The sequence below is a fragment of the Chelon labrosus genome (assembly GCF_963514085.1).
Source record: "Chelon labrosus genome assembly, chromosome: 16".
Classification (NCBI taxonomy): domain Eukaryota; kingdom Metazoa; phylum Chordata; class Actinopteri; order Mugiliformes; family Mugilidae; genus Chelon; species Chelon labrosus.
The window spans coordinates 4,385,898-4,404,422 of record NC_140349.1 but is presented as its reverse complement, the minus strand read 5'-3'; the positions used below and the strand labels follow the sequence as shown (position 1 = coordinate 4,404,422).

Below are 18,525 nucleotides of genomic sequence, written 5' to 3'. Positions count from 1 at the left end.
CCTCTGGGACCACGAACGTCTGCACCTCGTCTCATCTGATTCTTGTTAAGAGATTCAAGTCAGGACTGACCTTCCACAGACCTGTGCCATCAGCATGGCAACAGCAACAAAACAACTCTTCTTCTGGTTAACTCAGGAGTTTACGATAATAATACACAGGTTGGTAAGGGTTGTTTTTCTGGGACAACATGATGTCAGCGCTGTCTCGTAATTTTGGCGGATTGGGTTGCAGCACAGAGAGCAACTCGGACAACTTGGAGACAACGACGAGGTACAAACAAAAGGAGCGCAAGAGGAAAGTGTGAGATCGGGAGCTGAGATGTAAACGAGAAACACGACATGACAGACGGGGGAGGAAAGGGAGGAGAAGCACGAGAGGCGGAGGAGTTTAATGTGTGCTGACATGCAGCGCGTTGAGAGGAAACGTGCACAGACAGCGTTGTCAGCTCCGCCGAGAGCCACCTGGGAATGCTGCTGAGTCCGTGAACGCGGCGCTATCGCACAGACACGCAGACGTGCTGTAATAGCGGTCTGCGTTTAACACCGGGATGAACTCACCAGTCTGACTCACGCGGGAAAAAACAACATCACGCCAAACACACAAAAGAGCCACAAAAAACAGAACAATGGCAAACACACACACACACGACGGCACCGAGTCCAGCGACGTCTACGTATTGATCTGTTTAATTAAGTCCCAACTCCTGTTACCCCTGGCAACGCTCCCTCGATGCCGCATCAATAGTCGCCATAGCAACTGAGAGGAGACGGCAGAGAGCCAAGCCTCCGCTCTCAGCGGATTCTCAGAGTCCACCAATCACCCGGGTCGAGACCTTCCCCGGCCCGACGAGCAGGGCAGAGACTTACGGGTCAGGGCAGAAGTGTTTGAAGTGTTTGCGGAGCACGTCACTGCTTTGCTTAGATATCCATCTAAGGAGGCGACGCCCAAGCAAAACCATTATTTTCTGCCAAGTGAGCTTTTCTGATGCTTATCAGGGCTCCTGTGCTATCACTTTCTGAGGTTTGGGTTTTTTCCATCACCTCAGGATAACGACATTTTTCATGATGGAAATGATCGTTTGGTAGACTTGAAATTGTTGTTTTCCTCTGAGCTTAGTGAACTTTAAATCACTCACATTATCATATAAACCTTACAAACAGCTCTCTATTTATAGATCATTTATTTACAGAATGAATTCAAAGAGGCGGAAACTTTTCACCCTAAAACACAGATCAGTGCGGAGATGAATCTACAGACTTTGCACATCAAGGAAACAAAACAACCCGTTCAACATGTCTCAACACAGCAGAGGCTTCACCTGAAGGACTAGGGACACTCCCTCAGGGACAACAGCGTCCACATTTTAGTTTGAGACACCACTTAAGTCTTAAATCCTTGAGTCTGGAGTTTCTGGACATTAATGCGTCACTAGAAAACCACAAATAGCTTCATCAGAAGATGCATTAATTGTAGTTGTTAACACTCAAAAAACCCTAAACTCCCCATCAATCATGTAGGACTCAAGAAGCCACTGGGACAAAATGTCTTTCAGAAAACCAAACCAAGACTAGCTGCCTTTGTTTTGGCTTTGATTGACTCTGACATTTCACAACATCAGCACGAAAGACAAAACCAAGATGCAGGATGTTGAAGAAAACGTGGAGCAGTGACAGCAGGTCATTTCTTATCGATAACAATTTATTGGATGCAGATAAAGAATGAGGTACGACTGAGGTATCAGACTTTGGATTCGCAAACTCCCAACTCTGCCTCAGACCGGAAACAGACAAGTTCAATAGACCGTGGAGAACTCAGATGGAAGGTAGACGGCGTAGCACCCCGGTTTAAGGCTGCAGAAATGTTGTTCAAAGCTGTATGAGTTTTAGAGTTGGTCCCTGAACATCCTGATTCCGTGATTCCTCATAAACTTTTTACTTTTCCCTTCAAATATTCTGAAGACAAACAGAATGCATCTGCAGACTCACCGCATTCATAACATTTAAGCATTTATTCTGACGACCAAACAAATCTTTGCAACCTTACGCCGCGAAAGATGTGTGGGAGGGGGAAGTTGGTCTCCAGGGTACTTGGGAATCGTCACTTGTGTGAAGTTTTCTCTAAAGTCTGTGCTTAAAATAATAAGAAACAACACTTTAGAGGAATGATATGGAACAATAACGGGACCGCCGACTATCAGCGTGCACAGAAATATTGATTCAAAGAGACATAAAGCCTCCGCTGAAGGAAAGAGAAACTGAAACCCGAGCTTTGATTTCCCTGTTAACGGTCTTGTGACAAGTCACCCTTATCTCGTTACGACCGAAAGTTAAATAAAAGTTAAAGTGATGACAGAAAACAATCAGCATTTATGTCGTGCTCCGTTGTGAAATGTATTCAGTCTGCATCGATGCTGTGCTGATAAGCTGAGCTCGTCTACGTTGTCTACTGGATAGCTCAGAAAAATAAGGTCACATTTACATAACTTTCCCTTAAAGACACGTACACACACACACACACACACACGCACCCACGATGTCAAACACACACCATTTACGGTTACACTGCAAACATTCACACCTATTTCACAGTTTCTGTAGACACCTCATCTCCAGTAACTAGCAGTCTGCCCAGCTGCTCTCAGGTGTGTTTGTGTGTGTGTGCGTGTGTGTGTGTCGCAGCCCTGGCTGTTTGTGGTGAATAACAATTTGGCCTCAGTCAACTGGTGTGATTTAAAGAGGGGCCTGAATCACCGTTGGCGTCAGACAGAGAGGATTGTCCTGGTAAATATGTAGGTCAGCAGCCAGCACACACACAGACACACACAGACACACACACATACACACATTTGGTTTTTTTTTTTTGTGTGTGGGTTTGTGTGTTTTTAAACCAGGAAATTGGACTAAATTACGTCTGTCCCCTTGCTTATCTCTGGTTACATGACCTTCATAAACCTCCCTCTGAAGTTGTTGTTTTTTCCACTAGAGCCGACCAAAATGTCCCCGCAGCCTCCTACACGCCGGGATATTAACATGTGTACGGCGGCAACATCCAGTAATTGTTAAGTTGCTCTGGTCTCAGAGACACAGAGTTTATTTTATAGAGGTTAAAACTTAATTGAAGGAGGAAGAATCCCTCTGAGAGATGTGGACAAGGAGATGTGGATGCAGCTCTGCAGTTCGGATCGGACAAAAAGTTTAAATTGAGCCGGCCTTTAACTCTACCTACAATAATATTTACAGTATTTATCATAAAATGTCTGTTAAGGTTCATTTGAATCCCCCACTGAGAGTCAGAATAAGGACTAGACTCAGGCCTCCGCTAAACAAACAAGGAACTAATTTAAAAAAGAAAAAAAAAACCCAAATAGTGACAATCAGTAGAGAGCTGGCAAAGAAACTGTGAAAACCAGTTCACACACTGCGCTAGTTTCATTTCGCTCATAAAACTGTGCATGCATGATCGCCAGAGGATAAACTCTAAAGAGTTATTGCCTTTTTAATTTAATCTGACAACACTATCAGGTGTTGACACGCAAACTGTTGCTTAAATGTATGCAGAAATAGTTATTTGCATTCCTCAGACGTTTTATCAACCCTCTGTCTTTTTCTTTGTGACAATCACTCAAACTATATCAATAAATAAAATTATCTGAAAGTCAAGATACTAAAAAAAACAAAAAAAAAAACAGAGACAACGGAAAACCTTTATATTTAGTGGAGTTAGGGAGCAGCAAACGTCTTTAATTCCCGTCATCTTACAGAAGAAATGTGGCTGTGGTTGCAAAGTTCCTGAGTGTAATGGATTAAGAAAGCGTGCAAACTTCTCAAAATGCATTAATTACCCTTTTAAAAGTCACACTTAGGTTATTGTGAGACTTTGAGAAGCGTAATTCTGCTGTTTGCTCATGTTAGCATTAATACTTTTGATTTTATCTTCCTATGAATTCTAGGGATTCACCGGAAATTTTCGGGCCGAAAGAAATTGCGAAAATTGCTGCGGTTGTTGCTTGCGTCATCACAACATCCTGTTTCGGCCGTGTTGTTTCGGCCGAGTTGTTTCGGCGATAAATTTTGCGGCCGAAAATGGCCCGAAAGTGCATTTTCGTTTTTTCGGCCGAAACTTTTCGGTGCATCCCTAATGAATTCAGTATTTGAGAATACTGTGCAGCTTTCTTCTTCTTTCTTTAGGGGTAGATGAGATCAGAAGATGAAGTCCTTTCTAACAAAGAACTTTATATTGGTTTCACATGTGTCATTTCCTATAGCATGTGTATTTCTGTTTGCAAACGTATATAATAAAAAGTATTTTGAGGCCATGATCAAGTCGACTTTGAGCACGAGACGTCTAATAATAAAAAGTTTGCATGTTTCCAAGAGTGATTCTATAGTCTGAGGCGGCACGGAAGTATAAAATATCCAAAACAAACCCTGAAAACCACTAGATTGTTATTATCACAAATAGCAGCGTCTGTAGGAACATGACAGGGAAACAAGAGCGAGGGAACCGAACAGCAAACCAAAAGGCACGTATAGTCAGATTTATGCAGATACCACACAGACACTCTGGCTTTCCCCCGCGAAAATACCTGTATGACTGTACAAAACCAGAGCAGGAGAATATCAGAGAATATCTGCTTTCCTCCTTCCCACACACACAAAAACACAAACACAATGAATCACCCCTTGCTTTCTATGATGAAACAGACGCCTCTCATTTGTTCCAGAAACCTAACGAGAGGCGCTCTACCTCCAAAACCATTGGAGCGCGAGGCCAGCCCACAGAGCCTCTAACCCAGTTGCAGCCTCTCTCCTGCGCTCTCAAATTCAACTTCTTCGCCCTCCGTGCTTTCTCTCGTTCTCTCGGGTCAAGCTGCCTCCTGTTCTCTTTAAACGCGACAGTTAAATTACTGCGAAGCCGCGGCGTTCGTCCGAATTCCAGTCAGTCACGGCAGAAAGATGAGGAAATAACGCAACAGCAAGAGAGCGAACAAGATGATGTGACAGAAAAGAAAGAGGAAGACAGACTGAACAGCTACTGGCACGATAATTATATTATAATAATCATTATAGATTAGTGTGTGACAGTTAAACCAGCTGTTAATATGAATAAAGCCTAACTCTGTTTATGTATCCAGGCTTTTAGAAACTCAAATGACGTGAGGTGTCTCAGTTCTGCTTCAGACTCTGCTTGCTCGTCACTTTAGTGTCTCACTCATAACAGTTTCTGTTTCTCACAGTTACTGAGGTATTTGGTTTTTTTGTTTATTGGTCATGGAAGGTGAATTCCACCATCCAAGGGTTATTAAAGTACATCTCAGTTCCAGGGAAAAACCTTCCAAGTGCTCCAAAGCCGCTTTGTGTTTGTCTCCAATCAGATAACTCCACAGTATCACAGGAACAGGAAGATGGAAACAAAGCAACAATGAGCCCAGACCTGAAACTTACTGTAAATGTTTACTTTAAGTTGTCGCTGGGATTTGCAGCCAACACGAGTAAAGGACTGAAACTGCTGCAAGTTTGTTTCCCATGAAGGTCACTGATATACTACGTAAGCTGATTTCTTGGTTGACTGAAATGTCACAGTTTCATAATCTTTCCAAAACAAAGACACCTAAACACATGAAGCCTGCCTGAAACAGGATGAGAACAAACAAAATAAATGACAGGGCAGAGAATATCAGGGTCTGATTCTTACCCGCAGTCGGGCGCCGGACACCACCGGCAGTCCGGGTCGGAGGCAAGGCACCTCCTCAGCAGGAACTCCTCGTACTTCTCCAGCAGGGCCGCATCGTCCAAGATGTCGGCCACCTGCCGCGGCGCCAGCCTCTCGGCGCACTCGGGGCAGCTGAGCTGGACTCGGCTCTCTGTGATTTCGATGCGCAGGTACTGGCGCAGGCAGCAGAGGCAAGAGCGGTGGCTGCAGCCCAGCAGCTCGGGGAGCTGGTCGGCGGGCTGGCGCACCAGGCACAGGGGGCACTCCAGGAGGTTGGCTTCCCCGGAGGAAGTGGCTCCACCCAGGGACGGCTGGCTGGAGGAGAGTGGCTTGGAGGGGGTGCTCGAGGCTGCATCCTGGGGGGTCGTGGCGGCTGTGGTGGTGGTCGTTGTGGGCGTAGCTGAGGCTGCAGCAGGTGCTGAACTCAAAGAGGAAGGGAGCAGCTGTTGTTGCGTGTGTGATAAAGGGGTGCCTGCTGCTCCTCCTTTAGGGGGCCGGTTACCTCGAGAGCCCCGTTTGCTGTGGAAGAGGCTGTGGAAGGAGATGCGGCCCTGGCGTTTGCCCGCCGCACGGCACTTAGGGTTGGGGACGCCACTCACCGAGGAGTGAGGCGACTCTGAGTCCTTTTCTGATCCCATTTTCCCAGGGGAGACACACAGGGTCGGTTATTGTCCCCTGACACACGGCGAGGTATCACAGAGGGATACTCTCGTCGCACAAACACACACTCTGTAAGACCCACAAGAGAGGACTTGTCCCCTGGTCAGAGCCAAACCAGAATGCAAATGCTTTTCAGGCAGCCGGCTGAGAAACTTGGCAAACAGTCACCGCCTCCTCTGACTTTTACGAGAAGAAATAATCGTTATCAGGAAAAGACAGAGGGCGATAACAGATAACCGAAACCACAAAATTAAAGAGATTGCGCAAGTTCAAAGTGGAAACGAAAGAAAAATCCCCTTCGACTCCCAGAGCTTCTCTCAAACTTGGCACAAGAAACGTTCACGAAGATGGAAAAGTACAGAGGTTTTTATCTGTCAGGCAGACGCCGCGGTCAAACATTACTGTGACTCTCACTGTTCAGCAAAAAGATTCAGTTTCAAGTTCAAGGAATCACAAAAACAGAGAGGATTAAAAAAACAAAACAGTCCACAGATCCTGGTTCAGCCTGAACGTCGTAATAATTCCTCAGATTCGATTCGATTCTCTTGAGCTGCGTTCAGAGCGTCTCCTCCGCTCGTCTGCTTCCTCTCGTTCTCGCTGAACACCGGTTCTCTCTGAACGGTTTTTCTGTCAGGAAGAAGAGAGCAGGAAGTTAGCACAAAGAGCATGCTCAGTATGACACACACCTCCCTCCCTCTCTCTCTCCTCCCTCTCTCTCTCTCTCTCTCTCTCTCTCTCTCTCTCTCTCTCTCTCTCTCTCTCTCCTCCCCTTCACTCTCTATCTGCCTCTGCTTTGCTCTTCCCCCGGTTTCGATCTGATCCTGAACCCCTCCGACCCTGAACCGATCATTTATCGGCGGGGATCACACTTAAACACACGTCCACGCAAGAAAATGTTAAATGGCGTCCGTTAAGTGGCCGGTAATTAAAAGGTTAATGCGAACACATCTGTACGAGGAGGACAAACCACCAGTTAACCACATGACATCATCAACCCGCCCCGACCAATCGTGTGCTCGTGTGAAAGTCGTCTCTCTGTATCTCGCTCTGCTTCACGCTGAGCACCGCAAGCTCTTCCTCCACTTCACACTGTGCTGCTAGTGCCGTTGCCATGGCGACGCTCACTATGAGCGAGGCAAACAGCGACCCACTCTGTGACTCGGGCACTTATGCACATACACACACACACACACACACACACACACACACAGTCAAGAAAGGAACCGACACACATGGAAATGCACACGATGCACAAACACACCCAAGACATACATTCATGCAACAACAACACACACACACACACACACATTTACACACATAAAAAAATAACACACTGAAACTAAAAATCATCACCCACCCACACACACACGCACACACACACACACTGTATTCACACAAGCCTGCACACATTAACAGCAACATGTTTTCTATATGTGAAGAAATATACAGACACATTTAAACACAATCTGTAAAAAAAACACACACACACACACTTGATTGATGTTCAGTGACAAACTGAAAATCCTGCACACACACACCTTCTACACACACACACACACACACACTCAAATAGCCTTGTAAAGAAGTGAGGAACGGCCAAAATGTCCTCACTCTGAAACACACAAAAAAACACAACTTGCAAATACACACACACCTATGAGCGCACACACATTTCTGAATGAACACACACACAAATGAAAAGTGATAATTATGCAGTGTGCAGGTGATAACACACATGTAGAAATACATTTAAACCCAACCTGCACACACACACACACACATACACACACACACACACACACACACACGTCTGAATGAACAAGTAATAATTATGCACACACAGAAAACACACGTCCACGCAGTAATTATGTCCTCGCTACAACTGTGAGTGTGTCTAAGAGACACTCTTGTCTCTGGTGTGTTATTAACTCGCAGGTCGTGTTGTGATTGTCGCTGTATTTTCATCTCGTGACTCTTCCGGTGAATTCAAAATTAAAAATCCATAAAACTCATCAGATAACTTGTCCAGGTTCACTGAGCTAAAACAAGGCCGTGCTTCTAAGATCCGGAATCGCAAACTGTGGAAACGCATCGTGGCGTCGCAGATGAAACAAAATAAAACAATAAATCAAAACTAAATTGAATTAAAACGACTCAGGAAGCACAAACACGCTCCTCCAGCTGTGCAGATGTTTTTCTGTTTTTCTCTCTCTGACCAGCCAACGACTAACCGGGCCTCTCTGATTGACTTAGTGTTCACAAATCTGATTAGTAAAGCCCACACACACACACACACACACACACACACATGCAGGGTAATGCTGACCCAGTAAACCTTGGACCATTCAGGAGATTGTGACCTGTGGGATTCACATGAGTGACAGATTGGCTGAGTGATCGGAGCGGAGAGACGCCGCCGGGCGTTTCCTTCCACGTCAGGATGAAAAGTCTGAGCCCAGAGTTTGCAGGTGATTGATTGTAGGTCTTTATTTTATTAGGATATAGATCTTTAAAGCTTTTCACACAGAATAACTGGAGCTGGAGTCTTTTGTGTGACAAACATTTAGCTGTTTTTATATGATTTAAAGACGTTTTATGAGTGAGATTTGAAAACGTCTGATATCTCTGGCCTCTAGTGGCAGCTTCAACAAGGTCACAAGTACATTTGCATAAAATTTAACAATACAAGAAGTTCATCTTTGGGTTTACAGTAATCCAACAAAAAAAAGGAATAGGTATTGACAGTAAAAGTAGAAAAAGTATCAAACTATCAAAGCAAAGCATCACGTTTGATCAAAGAACAGTTCATAGAAGGACAGAAAAAGACAACACGGACAGGTTCCAACGTGTCTGTCAGACACTAATCTTATTTTCTTACGTACTTGTGAATGTATTTTAAACGTTAGAGCCATTTTAATCCCTCAAACCTTTGGTGTGGCCGTTACATGTGCCATCAACCAAACCATTAGAAGCTTTAACCTCCACAGTGAGGTTTGCGGCTTCATGGTAACTCCTTTGTTTTAAATAAACAAACATACCTGAGCATTAACAAGGAAGTCATAAATAAACTCTTGACAGCTTGTCACAGTGTGCTGTGTATACAGCCTTTGGAAAGATGTGAGATATTAGATGACATTCATCACTGTATGCAAACACGCCGCAGGCTACGGGAAGAGGAAGAAAAGACACTTCCGAGGTGGAATGATGAACCAAAACGAGGGTGGGGATATCCACCGTTAGACTCTTCAAACCTTGACGTGAACGCCTACTTCTAAACATGACAGCTCATCACTAGTCATCGTCTCACGGTTAATCTCCGCTGTTGAGCGAACAGTGAACCTGACCACGTGAAGAAAGTGAACAAAACGCCAAAGTTCTTTTCTCGTTTTTCATCTTCATCTCATGTGAACATTCAGCTGTAGGAGAGACCAGCTCTGCACGACGGTTTCCAGCTCTTCCTAGCTTCCTAGCCTCTCAGCTAATAATAGTGTTTCCAACTTTCTTTTGAATGACGAACACAGACGTACTGCCACCTGCTGGTAAGATGAGGTATCTCTTTTAATGCAGGAGCAGAACGTATGTACGAGCCACCAACTCACAGACTGTAAATAAAGATGGACGGAGGAACAGCTCCTTAAAAGCGAAGCCAATGCAAGTAGAGCTCCCCCTGGTGGCTGCCTGCAGTATAGGTCATAAGCTCCGCCTCCTCCATGTTAGTGGGCGGGACTTGGGTTGAACTAAAACACTAAAATACAAGTCAAATAATTTTTTTAGGTAGTTAATATGCATACTCAAGTGAAATTTTTCCAGATAAGTTTCGTTTTTGTTTATTTATTTGATGCTACAGAGACAGGATGTGACATCATGGTGACTAATCAGTTCTGATCTGCTGTTTGATGATGAAACTCATGAAGAAACACCTCGCTATCTCGTTATCTCTCTCTCTCTCTCACACACACACACACACACACACACACACACGGGCAGCCTGCTTTTGTTTGTGTTTTTTTGGAGACTCTTCACAGCGGATGAAGATTTTCTGCTTCTCACATGAGTTAAGATCAAACCGCAGCGAGCAGAGGCTGACTCCTTCCTCTAGAGTCAGATTTCTTCATCGCTTGCTCGCTTCTTTCTAACTGACGGCTTGGTTCGGAGTTTGATCGACGCGTCCTCTCGCGGTCTGATTTTACACAAACTCATCCAGACTAAAATATCTATCATTAAACACTTTCATCTGACTAATTTATTATTTTCTGACTCAAATTTGGTGTCGAGGATTTAAGAAATTCATCAGCAGTGGCACCAAGAATTAAGAAACAGTTGAGCTATAAAGTGTAGGTTAACTTTTTATTTCTAAAGCAAGGGTTTTCCCTCAGCGTCGATGATCCGATGTGGGTATTACATCAGCGTTACGTCTTGAGATAATATCGTTCACTGAGGGTTTTGTTTCCGTGGAGACGTGATGGAGGAGATACTGAGTCTGTGTGTGGTCTTATTTTGATTAAGGTGTAGTGGAGGGGGTCAAACTCTTGTGGAGTACCAACGGTGTGGGGCCAGTTTTTCACATCGACATTATAAAATATTTAACGTCTGCAGTCAATTTTAAAAACAGGCAAATAAAACTGTAATAAAAGGTTTGTGTTAAGTAGAGATTTAAAGGAAATCACAGCTGACTTGATTGTACCGTGCTAAACGCGCTGCCCGTTTGTTTTTCAGGGTTAAGACTTGCTTTTAGGGTAAAGGGTTAGCGTTAGCTGAGGTGGCTAGGGGTGGGGTAAGGGGCCAGGTAATACATCACGCCAATGGAACGTCCTTTCAAAGATAGAACGACGTGTTTTCGTGCCGTCGTTTGGCAGATGGGCCCGAACAGCCTGAGAACTTCACAATCTGGACTAGATTTGTTATCACTGCGCTCACACACACTTTTGTCCAACACTTTTCCTCCTACTCCACTGCTGCTCAGTTCAACACACACACACCAACACACACACCAACTCACACACACAGCAGGCTGCTTTCATGCTCCACCCTCCAGATTCTCAGCCCTCCTGTTTTAATCTCTCTCTCTCTCTCTTCCTGGTTTCCTCTAGCAAGGCTTCAGAAACACATGCGGTCAAGTTGCCCTGATAAAAAAAACCCACACCTAGTTCTTCATTTCAGCCGCGACTGACGCAGAGCTCTGAGGAAATGATGCTCACGGACATTTACATGACTGGGTACGTGCTGCTGATAACTATCTGCAGAATGAAGGCAGGAGATTGTCAGTCGAGCCACTTGACTGTGACAATCACACATCCTATCTCGTATTAAAAGCTGACTGCAGATGGGCTCGTGGGAGGAGTTTGTAAAAGCAGCGTCCTCTTGTGGTATTCGCATGCACGAGTTGTGTGTTTTCATATATTGTAATTTAAGCCGTATAGTTTTTATTGCCTGGTTCTCACGTCAACGAAAGCTGCTGGTTTTCATCATCTGCCAGCTGTGACAAATGAATGTAGTTAATGAGCTGGAAGAAGAAGCTGCATCTATTTGTCCCACGCTTTAGTGTGAACATTCAGGAGTAGTATAGTTAGTCATGGTTCATAATCACCACAATAATCTCCTAGATTACAGTATTTCACGCCTCCGTTAGCTCAGAGTTTAAAAACTGTTAATTGAAAGGGCCAAACTGACATGACACCTTGAGACGGGCTACTGTTCAGTCAGTCAGCTAAAAACACTCATGACGTGTTTGATTCAGAAGAACTGAGAGTCAACTGCAGACTACAGGATTATTATCTACCATATTTAGATTGGTGTATCATACACGCTTTAAACAATCTGTTTGCACAGTACTATGCACCGAATATTGCACTAGTTTAGTAACATTAGGCAGCTGCTGCTTATTGTTTATGCTTAATTGTTGTTTTGTATCGTCTAAATTATCATCTGCCCTTCTCCTTTACTGTAAATGATGTTATAGTTCCTGTTTATCGTCTAGTCCATTTAACAAACAAATCCATCTGTATAATATGTTTATAGTACCTCAGTCAATCATTGTGTATATCCTGCTCATTCACCTGTACATACGTTTTGATTAGGGATGCACCGAAATGAAAATTCTTGGCTGAAACTGAAAATGAAGACACCAAGGCCAAAAACCGAAACACCGAAAGAAATTATTATGACAATTATTAGTACCATTGCATTTATGGCTATGACTGTGTACTAACCTCACTAAAATCAAGGCATTGCAATTGCATCTACCGGTCGCGATCCACGTATTGGGCACTCCTGCCGTCATCACAACATACTGTTTCGGCCGTGTTGTTTCGGCCGAAAACCGAAAATGCAATTTTGGGCCATTTTCAGACGAAACTTTTTGGTGGCCGAATATTCGGTGCATCCCTAGTTTTAATCTGTAAATATTGTTCATATGCTGTAAAAAAACAACCTGTACCATACTACTTATATACCATACTATTTATGCCATGTGCACTCACTGCCTACTGCACTTCTGGTTAGATGCTAAACTGCATTTTGTTGCTCTGTACCTGTACATGTGTAATGGCAATAAAGTTGAATCTAATCTAATCTAAACATGATTTAAACAAAATAAATATATTTTAAATATATATTTTTTATATATTTTTTTCATCCTCATTGAAGTGTTGACTGACAGTGTTTTGATCATAACTAACTAATGAATGTGGGGCAAAGCAACTGCAAAACCACCAACGTCCGGAGCATACACACAAAAAGAGACTAGCAGTGAGTCGCAGAGATGACAGGTGATAAAAACAGTTGATGACATCATGAAGTGGGCGGACACCAGGAGGATGAACGACCAATGGGAGCGACAGTTCCTCAAACATATACACTGTCCACGACTTTGGCTCCTAGCACCAAATTCACTCCGATGACAGCAGACTTAGAGCGTCGAGGGAACCCAGATGAGAAGAGCTAGCTCCATCCATACACTAGGAGGGTTACCAAGGCAACCACAGCCTCAAACGTCCACTATTGACCAACTATCAGGCTGCAGAGGGACGGACGACGAGTGAATCTCTTCATATGAGGACAGAACGGGCAGACTGACTTTTGATAAGCTCTCAGTGTCAAACTTTACTAATTGTACTGCTTTTCTAAACTCTTTTTCAGCGTTTTAGCCTCAGAACAAACTTTGTTCTATCAAACCTTTTAGCCTCGCTACTGGTAACGTTGCAAGAACATATATTAAAGACTGCAGCCTTCTGAGGCCCTCGATGGGGCCTTTAATCATCACGTGTCTTTATGGGAAGTTAAAACTATAACCACTGTAATGAAAGCTAACAGCCCAGTTCCAGGCTCATAATGGGTTTCCTGAATCAGAGAGAGAGGGAGAGAGAGGGAGAGAGAGGGAGGGAGGGAAAGAGAGAGAGGGAGGGAGGCCGGTGTGTTCTGCAGGTAATCTGTTCTCAGACAGAGTGTTCTGTTTTAATCTATGCCTCAGCACTTTGGGATCCTCCAGTCTCTGCCTGAAGGCTGCAGCCAACCTACATGCTGCAACTACATGCAGCACACACTCTCTCTCTCTCTCTACACCTGTGTCCTGCACATTCACAGCTCCTCATGCTCCTCATGCTAACATGGGAGCAATACGAAACCACGCTAAGATCATGAGTTAGTTCATAAAACCTGAGGATTTGACGTTTTGCAGATGCAGGCGTCGGCGACGGCGAGCTCCTGGAGCAGCGTTACGGGTTCACGCGTCAGTTTACTAACATAAAAAACACCAGAGAGGATCTGAAGATTACTCAGCAGCGAAGTCTCGTCTGAAAGGCGTAATGAAAGGAGCCACTTAGAGCAGTTAAATAACATAAACAGGCTAAATAAATATTTAATAGAAGCTTATAAGACTCAAGTGATTCAGCTCGCGTGGGCTCCTCTGGCAGGTTAGTCCACATTAGAGAGGCCATAATGAAGAATGATCGGACACACGTACACACACGTACACACACACACACACGCACGCACACACACACACGCACGCGGCCTTCAGAGTAATCAGCTGTGTGCTACAGGTGTGTGGCTGCGAGAGCTGATTGCTGTTATGCAATAACATGATTCACTGCCAGCCTCGACATGTCTTAGCAAGATGCACACCACAAGACACACACACACAGCTACACACCACACATAAAGGTGGACTGAAGTACCTGGAGCTCCACGAACAGCTGACAGATTAGTAAAATAAAGGAGGAAAAGTCAGATTTAGTTTATTGCCTCCCAGCGAAATACTAAATATCACCGTACTGGTTGTGTTGGACGGCTCCTGTCAGAGCAGAACGACGTGAGTCACGTTAGAGGGACCAGATCACATTAGGCATTGTTTGAAAGCACAAAGCCTCACAATTTACAAGAAAACATCCATTGTATTTTGTCTGTTCTGAGCCTCTAAAGTCCCAGAGCTCTCTCTCGCTCTCTGTCTCTCTCTAATTCCCATCAGGCGTTCTTGTTTTTCCTCACTTCTTTCCCGTCTCTGCTCAGTCTCCTCCAGCGACTGAGCTCTTTTCTTTTGCCAAGTTTGTACAGTTGTTTTTCCACCGTTTCCACCGCTTGGGAAAAAGCCTCCGGAAGCTATAGGTGGAAAAAAAACACACACACTACCCTCTTCTTCCACTACAACGTTTCCCAAGAGATTTCAAACCCCGGGACAGATTTGCAGAGTGAAACCGCAGCTTATAGAGAATCAGTCTAAATGACTATGGTGTTGTTATTCTACAGTCATTACAACGGGAAATCTACTTCATAATAAGAGGTAAAAAAATCTAGTCCAAAGCATCACTTGATCTAGATCTGAAAACACATAAAACTTGTGCAGCAGAACTTTGCACGCTGCAGCTCTTTCTGTTGATATAAGCGCATCTTTGCAGAGAAGTGTTTATTCCTAGTCTGCCAGCAACACATTATTGATTAATCTTAAGGTTGTGTCTTTCGCAGGAATTTCACGATGTTTATTGTCTTTTCTGATTCTCAGGAAAGCTACCACGCCGCTCTGGCTCTGATCTCACATTCTATTGTCCCGCCACATGCCTCAGTTGCAGTTTCAGATCTGCTTGAGGCCGTTCCACTCGGTTTGAATTGGAAAGTGTCCCGGAGGTGGCCCTGGGGTGAGGGTGCGTGCCACAGGCGACAAAAATGTCCCACGACAGCCTGCGCCTTTGCTGCTTGTCGTTTTTAAGGCTCAGTTTTCCACACTGACCTCTACTGCAGCCGTCAAATATAAGCAAAAAGCCAAAAATACAATCTAAGCAGTAACTTGTGGCCGTGACACATCAAAGCCGACGGGCCGCCGCTTTGGCTTTGATGCCTAACCAGCATTTTGACTTGGCGGCTAAACAAGACACTGAGAAAGATCTCTGTGATTGGCTGATCAGTTTAGAGAGCATGAGAAGATAAACTGGACCGAGGAAAGTAAACAAAAGGACACACAGGCGCCTCTCCTACTTTCATTTTTTTGTCGTTATCTCATCTGAACATTCAAACTTTCCAGAGAATAATCATCCAGAATGAACAAGCTGAAGCTTCCTCGCCTCAGATTTGCACTTGTGAATGATAGATCCTGCAGGTGTGAGGAGTTATTTGCTTTCGTGCCGGTGCTTTACTCTTCTGTCAGCTGGCTGTAGTATTTGTGGTGCATTCAAGTGCAACTTTCAGACCCAGACACAGGCGACATGATGCAACCCGTAGTCTGTGTTCACTGTCAGTAGTTGTTTCATGTCAGTTTGATGCATCCAGACCTTAAACAGACACAAACTTTAGATTCAACGCCGTTAAATCGAAGCGAGCACAGAAAAGACGCCTCCATAAACTAGTTAACCTTCTTCTCTTCGTTCCAGATTAATCTAACTCTGATTGACATTTCTCTTTCTACTCTTTCACTAAACAAACCAAATCAGACTAAAGTGATCATCCCTGGGGGCTGCACTCTGCACCGTATCACTTTGGATAAGAGCATCAGCTGAAAAGCCTGCCGTCCAAACCGACTGATGACATTGTTTCGACGTGAGCGCTGGAGTCCAGCAGACGGCTCAGAGTGTTTGCAGCGATGCTGACTAAAACCCTGCTAATCTGAGAGCCGGGGGACCCGGCTGTCTCCGGACAAGAACAGGTGGTCCCCTGCTCAACTATAATGCTAATAATGCATTATATGTGTGTGTGTGTGTGTGTGTGAGTACAGGGGAGAGCTAATTAGAGCCAATCAGCTAATAGGTTAGTAGAGGTATCTCTTTCTGCTTCAAATACACAGAACATCAAACTGTTTCTGTCCGAGACAAAAACAAGCTAAATAAAAATACAAGTGCTTTATAGTTTTATAGGATGCCGTGTTACCAGAGATTACAAGCATTAAAATTCTTGACCACAGGTGTGTACAGGTAGTGCACGTTGCACAGTGTAGTAAAATCTTTCTCTTAGTCCAGCTAGCTATAGTAGTGGAGTAAACACACTCTGCTCTTATTCAGTTTAAAGATAATATATGATAGTAAATGAACCCTTCTTCATGTAATTTCATTAGAAAGTTGGACATAAAGGTTTAATTGGCTGCGATACAGATCACTGATGATCAACAACTCAAATAAGTCGTACAGTCATTGTCTTGTGTTACGTTTAAATCCATGTAGCTGCAGGACATTGAACGACATCTAAAAAACGCTAACATACACGTCAGCCACTTCAGATTCAGTTCAGAAAGCATTCACCAAGGTCTGAACAAGCATCAGCCTGTTTGTAAAAAGTTGTAAACTTACTCCTGCAGCTACAAATTACAGTTGTCATGCAGCGTGTTTGAAAACACCACGTCAACCCCCAAGAGGAGGCAAGAACAACAGAGAAGAGCAGAGCGTTGAGTAACATCTGGAGTGTTCCTGTTTGATAGGGTGTGGGTCATTTAGGAGGGACTTCTGTTTCCATCCATTTCATCATGACCGGCGCTTCTAATGAAAGCTCGTGACTCATTGTTAAGAGGATTTTATTGTTTCGGATGGACTTTCCAAACGGCACTAAAGTGGCCGTTGTTCCGTTGTCAGGCGCCGTCCTGCTCTGAGGTCGTTCTAACGGGGCGCACGGATCACCTGCGCACGCTATCAGGGTTTAAATGAGGCCACAGACCGTCCTCACTCTGGAGGATCTTTCTGAGAACATTTGGTTCTCATGGACGAGGAGAAGAAATAAATAAATAAATAAATAAATCCAGGAACACACGAGTCAAGGCTACTTCCAGAAGGACCGGCTGATAAGATATCACGACACACCGGAGCAGAGACGCACAGCGTTCAGAGTGACCACAGCCTCCTCTCGCTCAGACACTTTCATCATAATACCAAGGAAATTACTTTTTAATTAATAATTCAGAAAGGCCGCAGCCTGTTTTTAGCATCCCAAAGACGTTCACACTTCTGAAAACTCACTGAGACGTGCAGCAGAACTGTCAAACGGAAATAAAAGAAATATTTTGGAGGTAAAACCAACTAAAGAAATCAAGAGACAGAGTTTTATGTTAATATTTGTAAAATTGACTTTACGAAAGCAAGGTTTGGTTAATAAAATGCTGTAAATCTACCACAGTTTTATTTCACTTTCAAAATTAAATGAGCAACATGTGTTGGAGGAGATAAGTCACCCGAAAAGACTGAGTGACGATAAGAAGCTAGTTTCTTATTATCTGAAACTCACTGTGGGCTCTGGTGACTGCACAAACATAAAAAAAAACACAAACCTGTTTCACTTTCCTTTATGTTTTTTCTTCCCAAGAAAAACACCACTTACAGTAAGCCAGCTAGCTTAAAACAGTTTGAAGTGAGTTCCCGTCACAGAAAGCAAAATGAAGTGCTCATTGTCAAAGCTTCCCGAGCAGCAGCGCCGCCGGCGTGAAACACCGTGGACGCTCTGTCATCCCTCCAGCAAAGTAATTAGATTTTGGCACGTATATGGGGATGAGCTGATGGAGCGATGGCTGATAACAGGAGCCTTCTTCTGTGGAACATGATGCCTGCATTTCCCTGGAAGCCGCCTCACACACCACATACTGTCAGTATGTGCGCAGAAACCGCACCACAGAAAAAACATGCAAACATCTGATAAAACGTGGTCAACCCTGAAATGCTTTGCTTCCTTTAACGCCCTATAGTCCATGC

General features: G+C 44.2%; 1 protein-coding gene across 1 annotated transcript in view; it reads right to left on the bottom strand.

Annotated features, from left to right (window-relative positions):
- Positions 1 to 18,525, bottom strand: part of rnf19b (ring finger protein 19B) — a 36,359-nt gene that overhangs the window by 13,935 nt on the left and 3,899 nt on the right. Inside the window, exon 2 of the mRNA XM_084563052.1 lies at positions 5,696 to 7,000. Coding sequence (XP_084419178.1) covers positions 5,696 to 6,351 — 656 coding nt within the window. The 5' untranslated portion in view covers positions 6,352 to 7,000. The remainder of the gene's footprint in view (positions 1 to 5,695; positions 7,001 to 18,525) is intronic.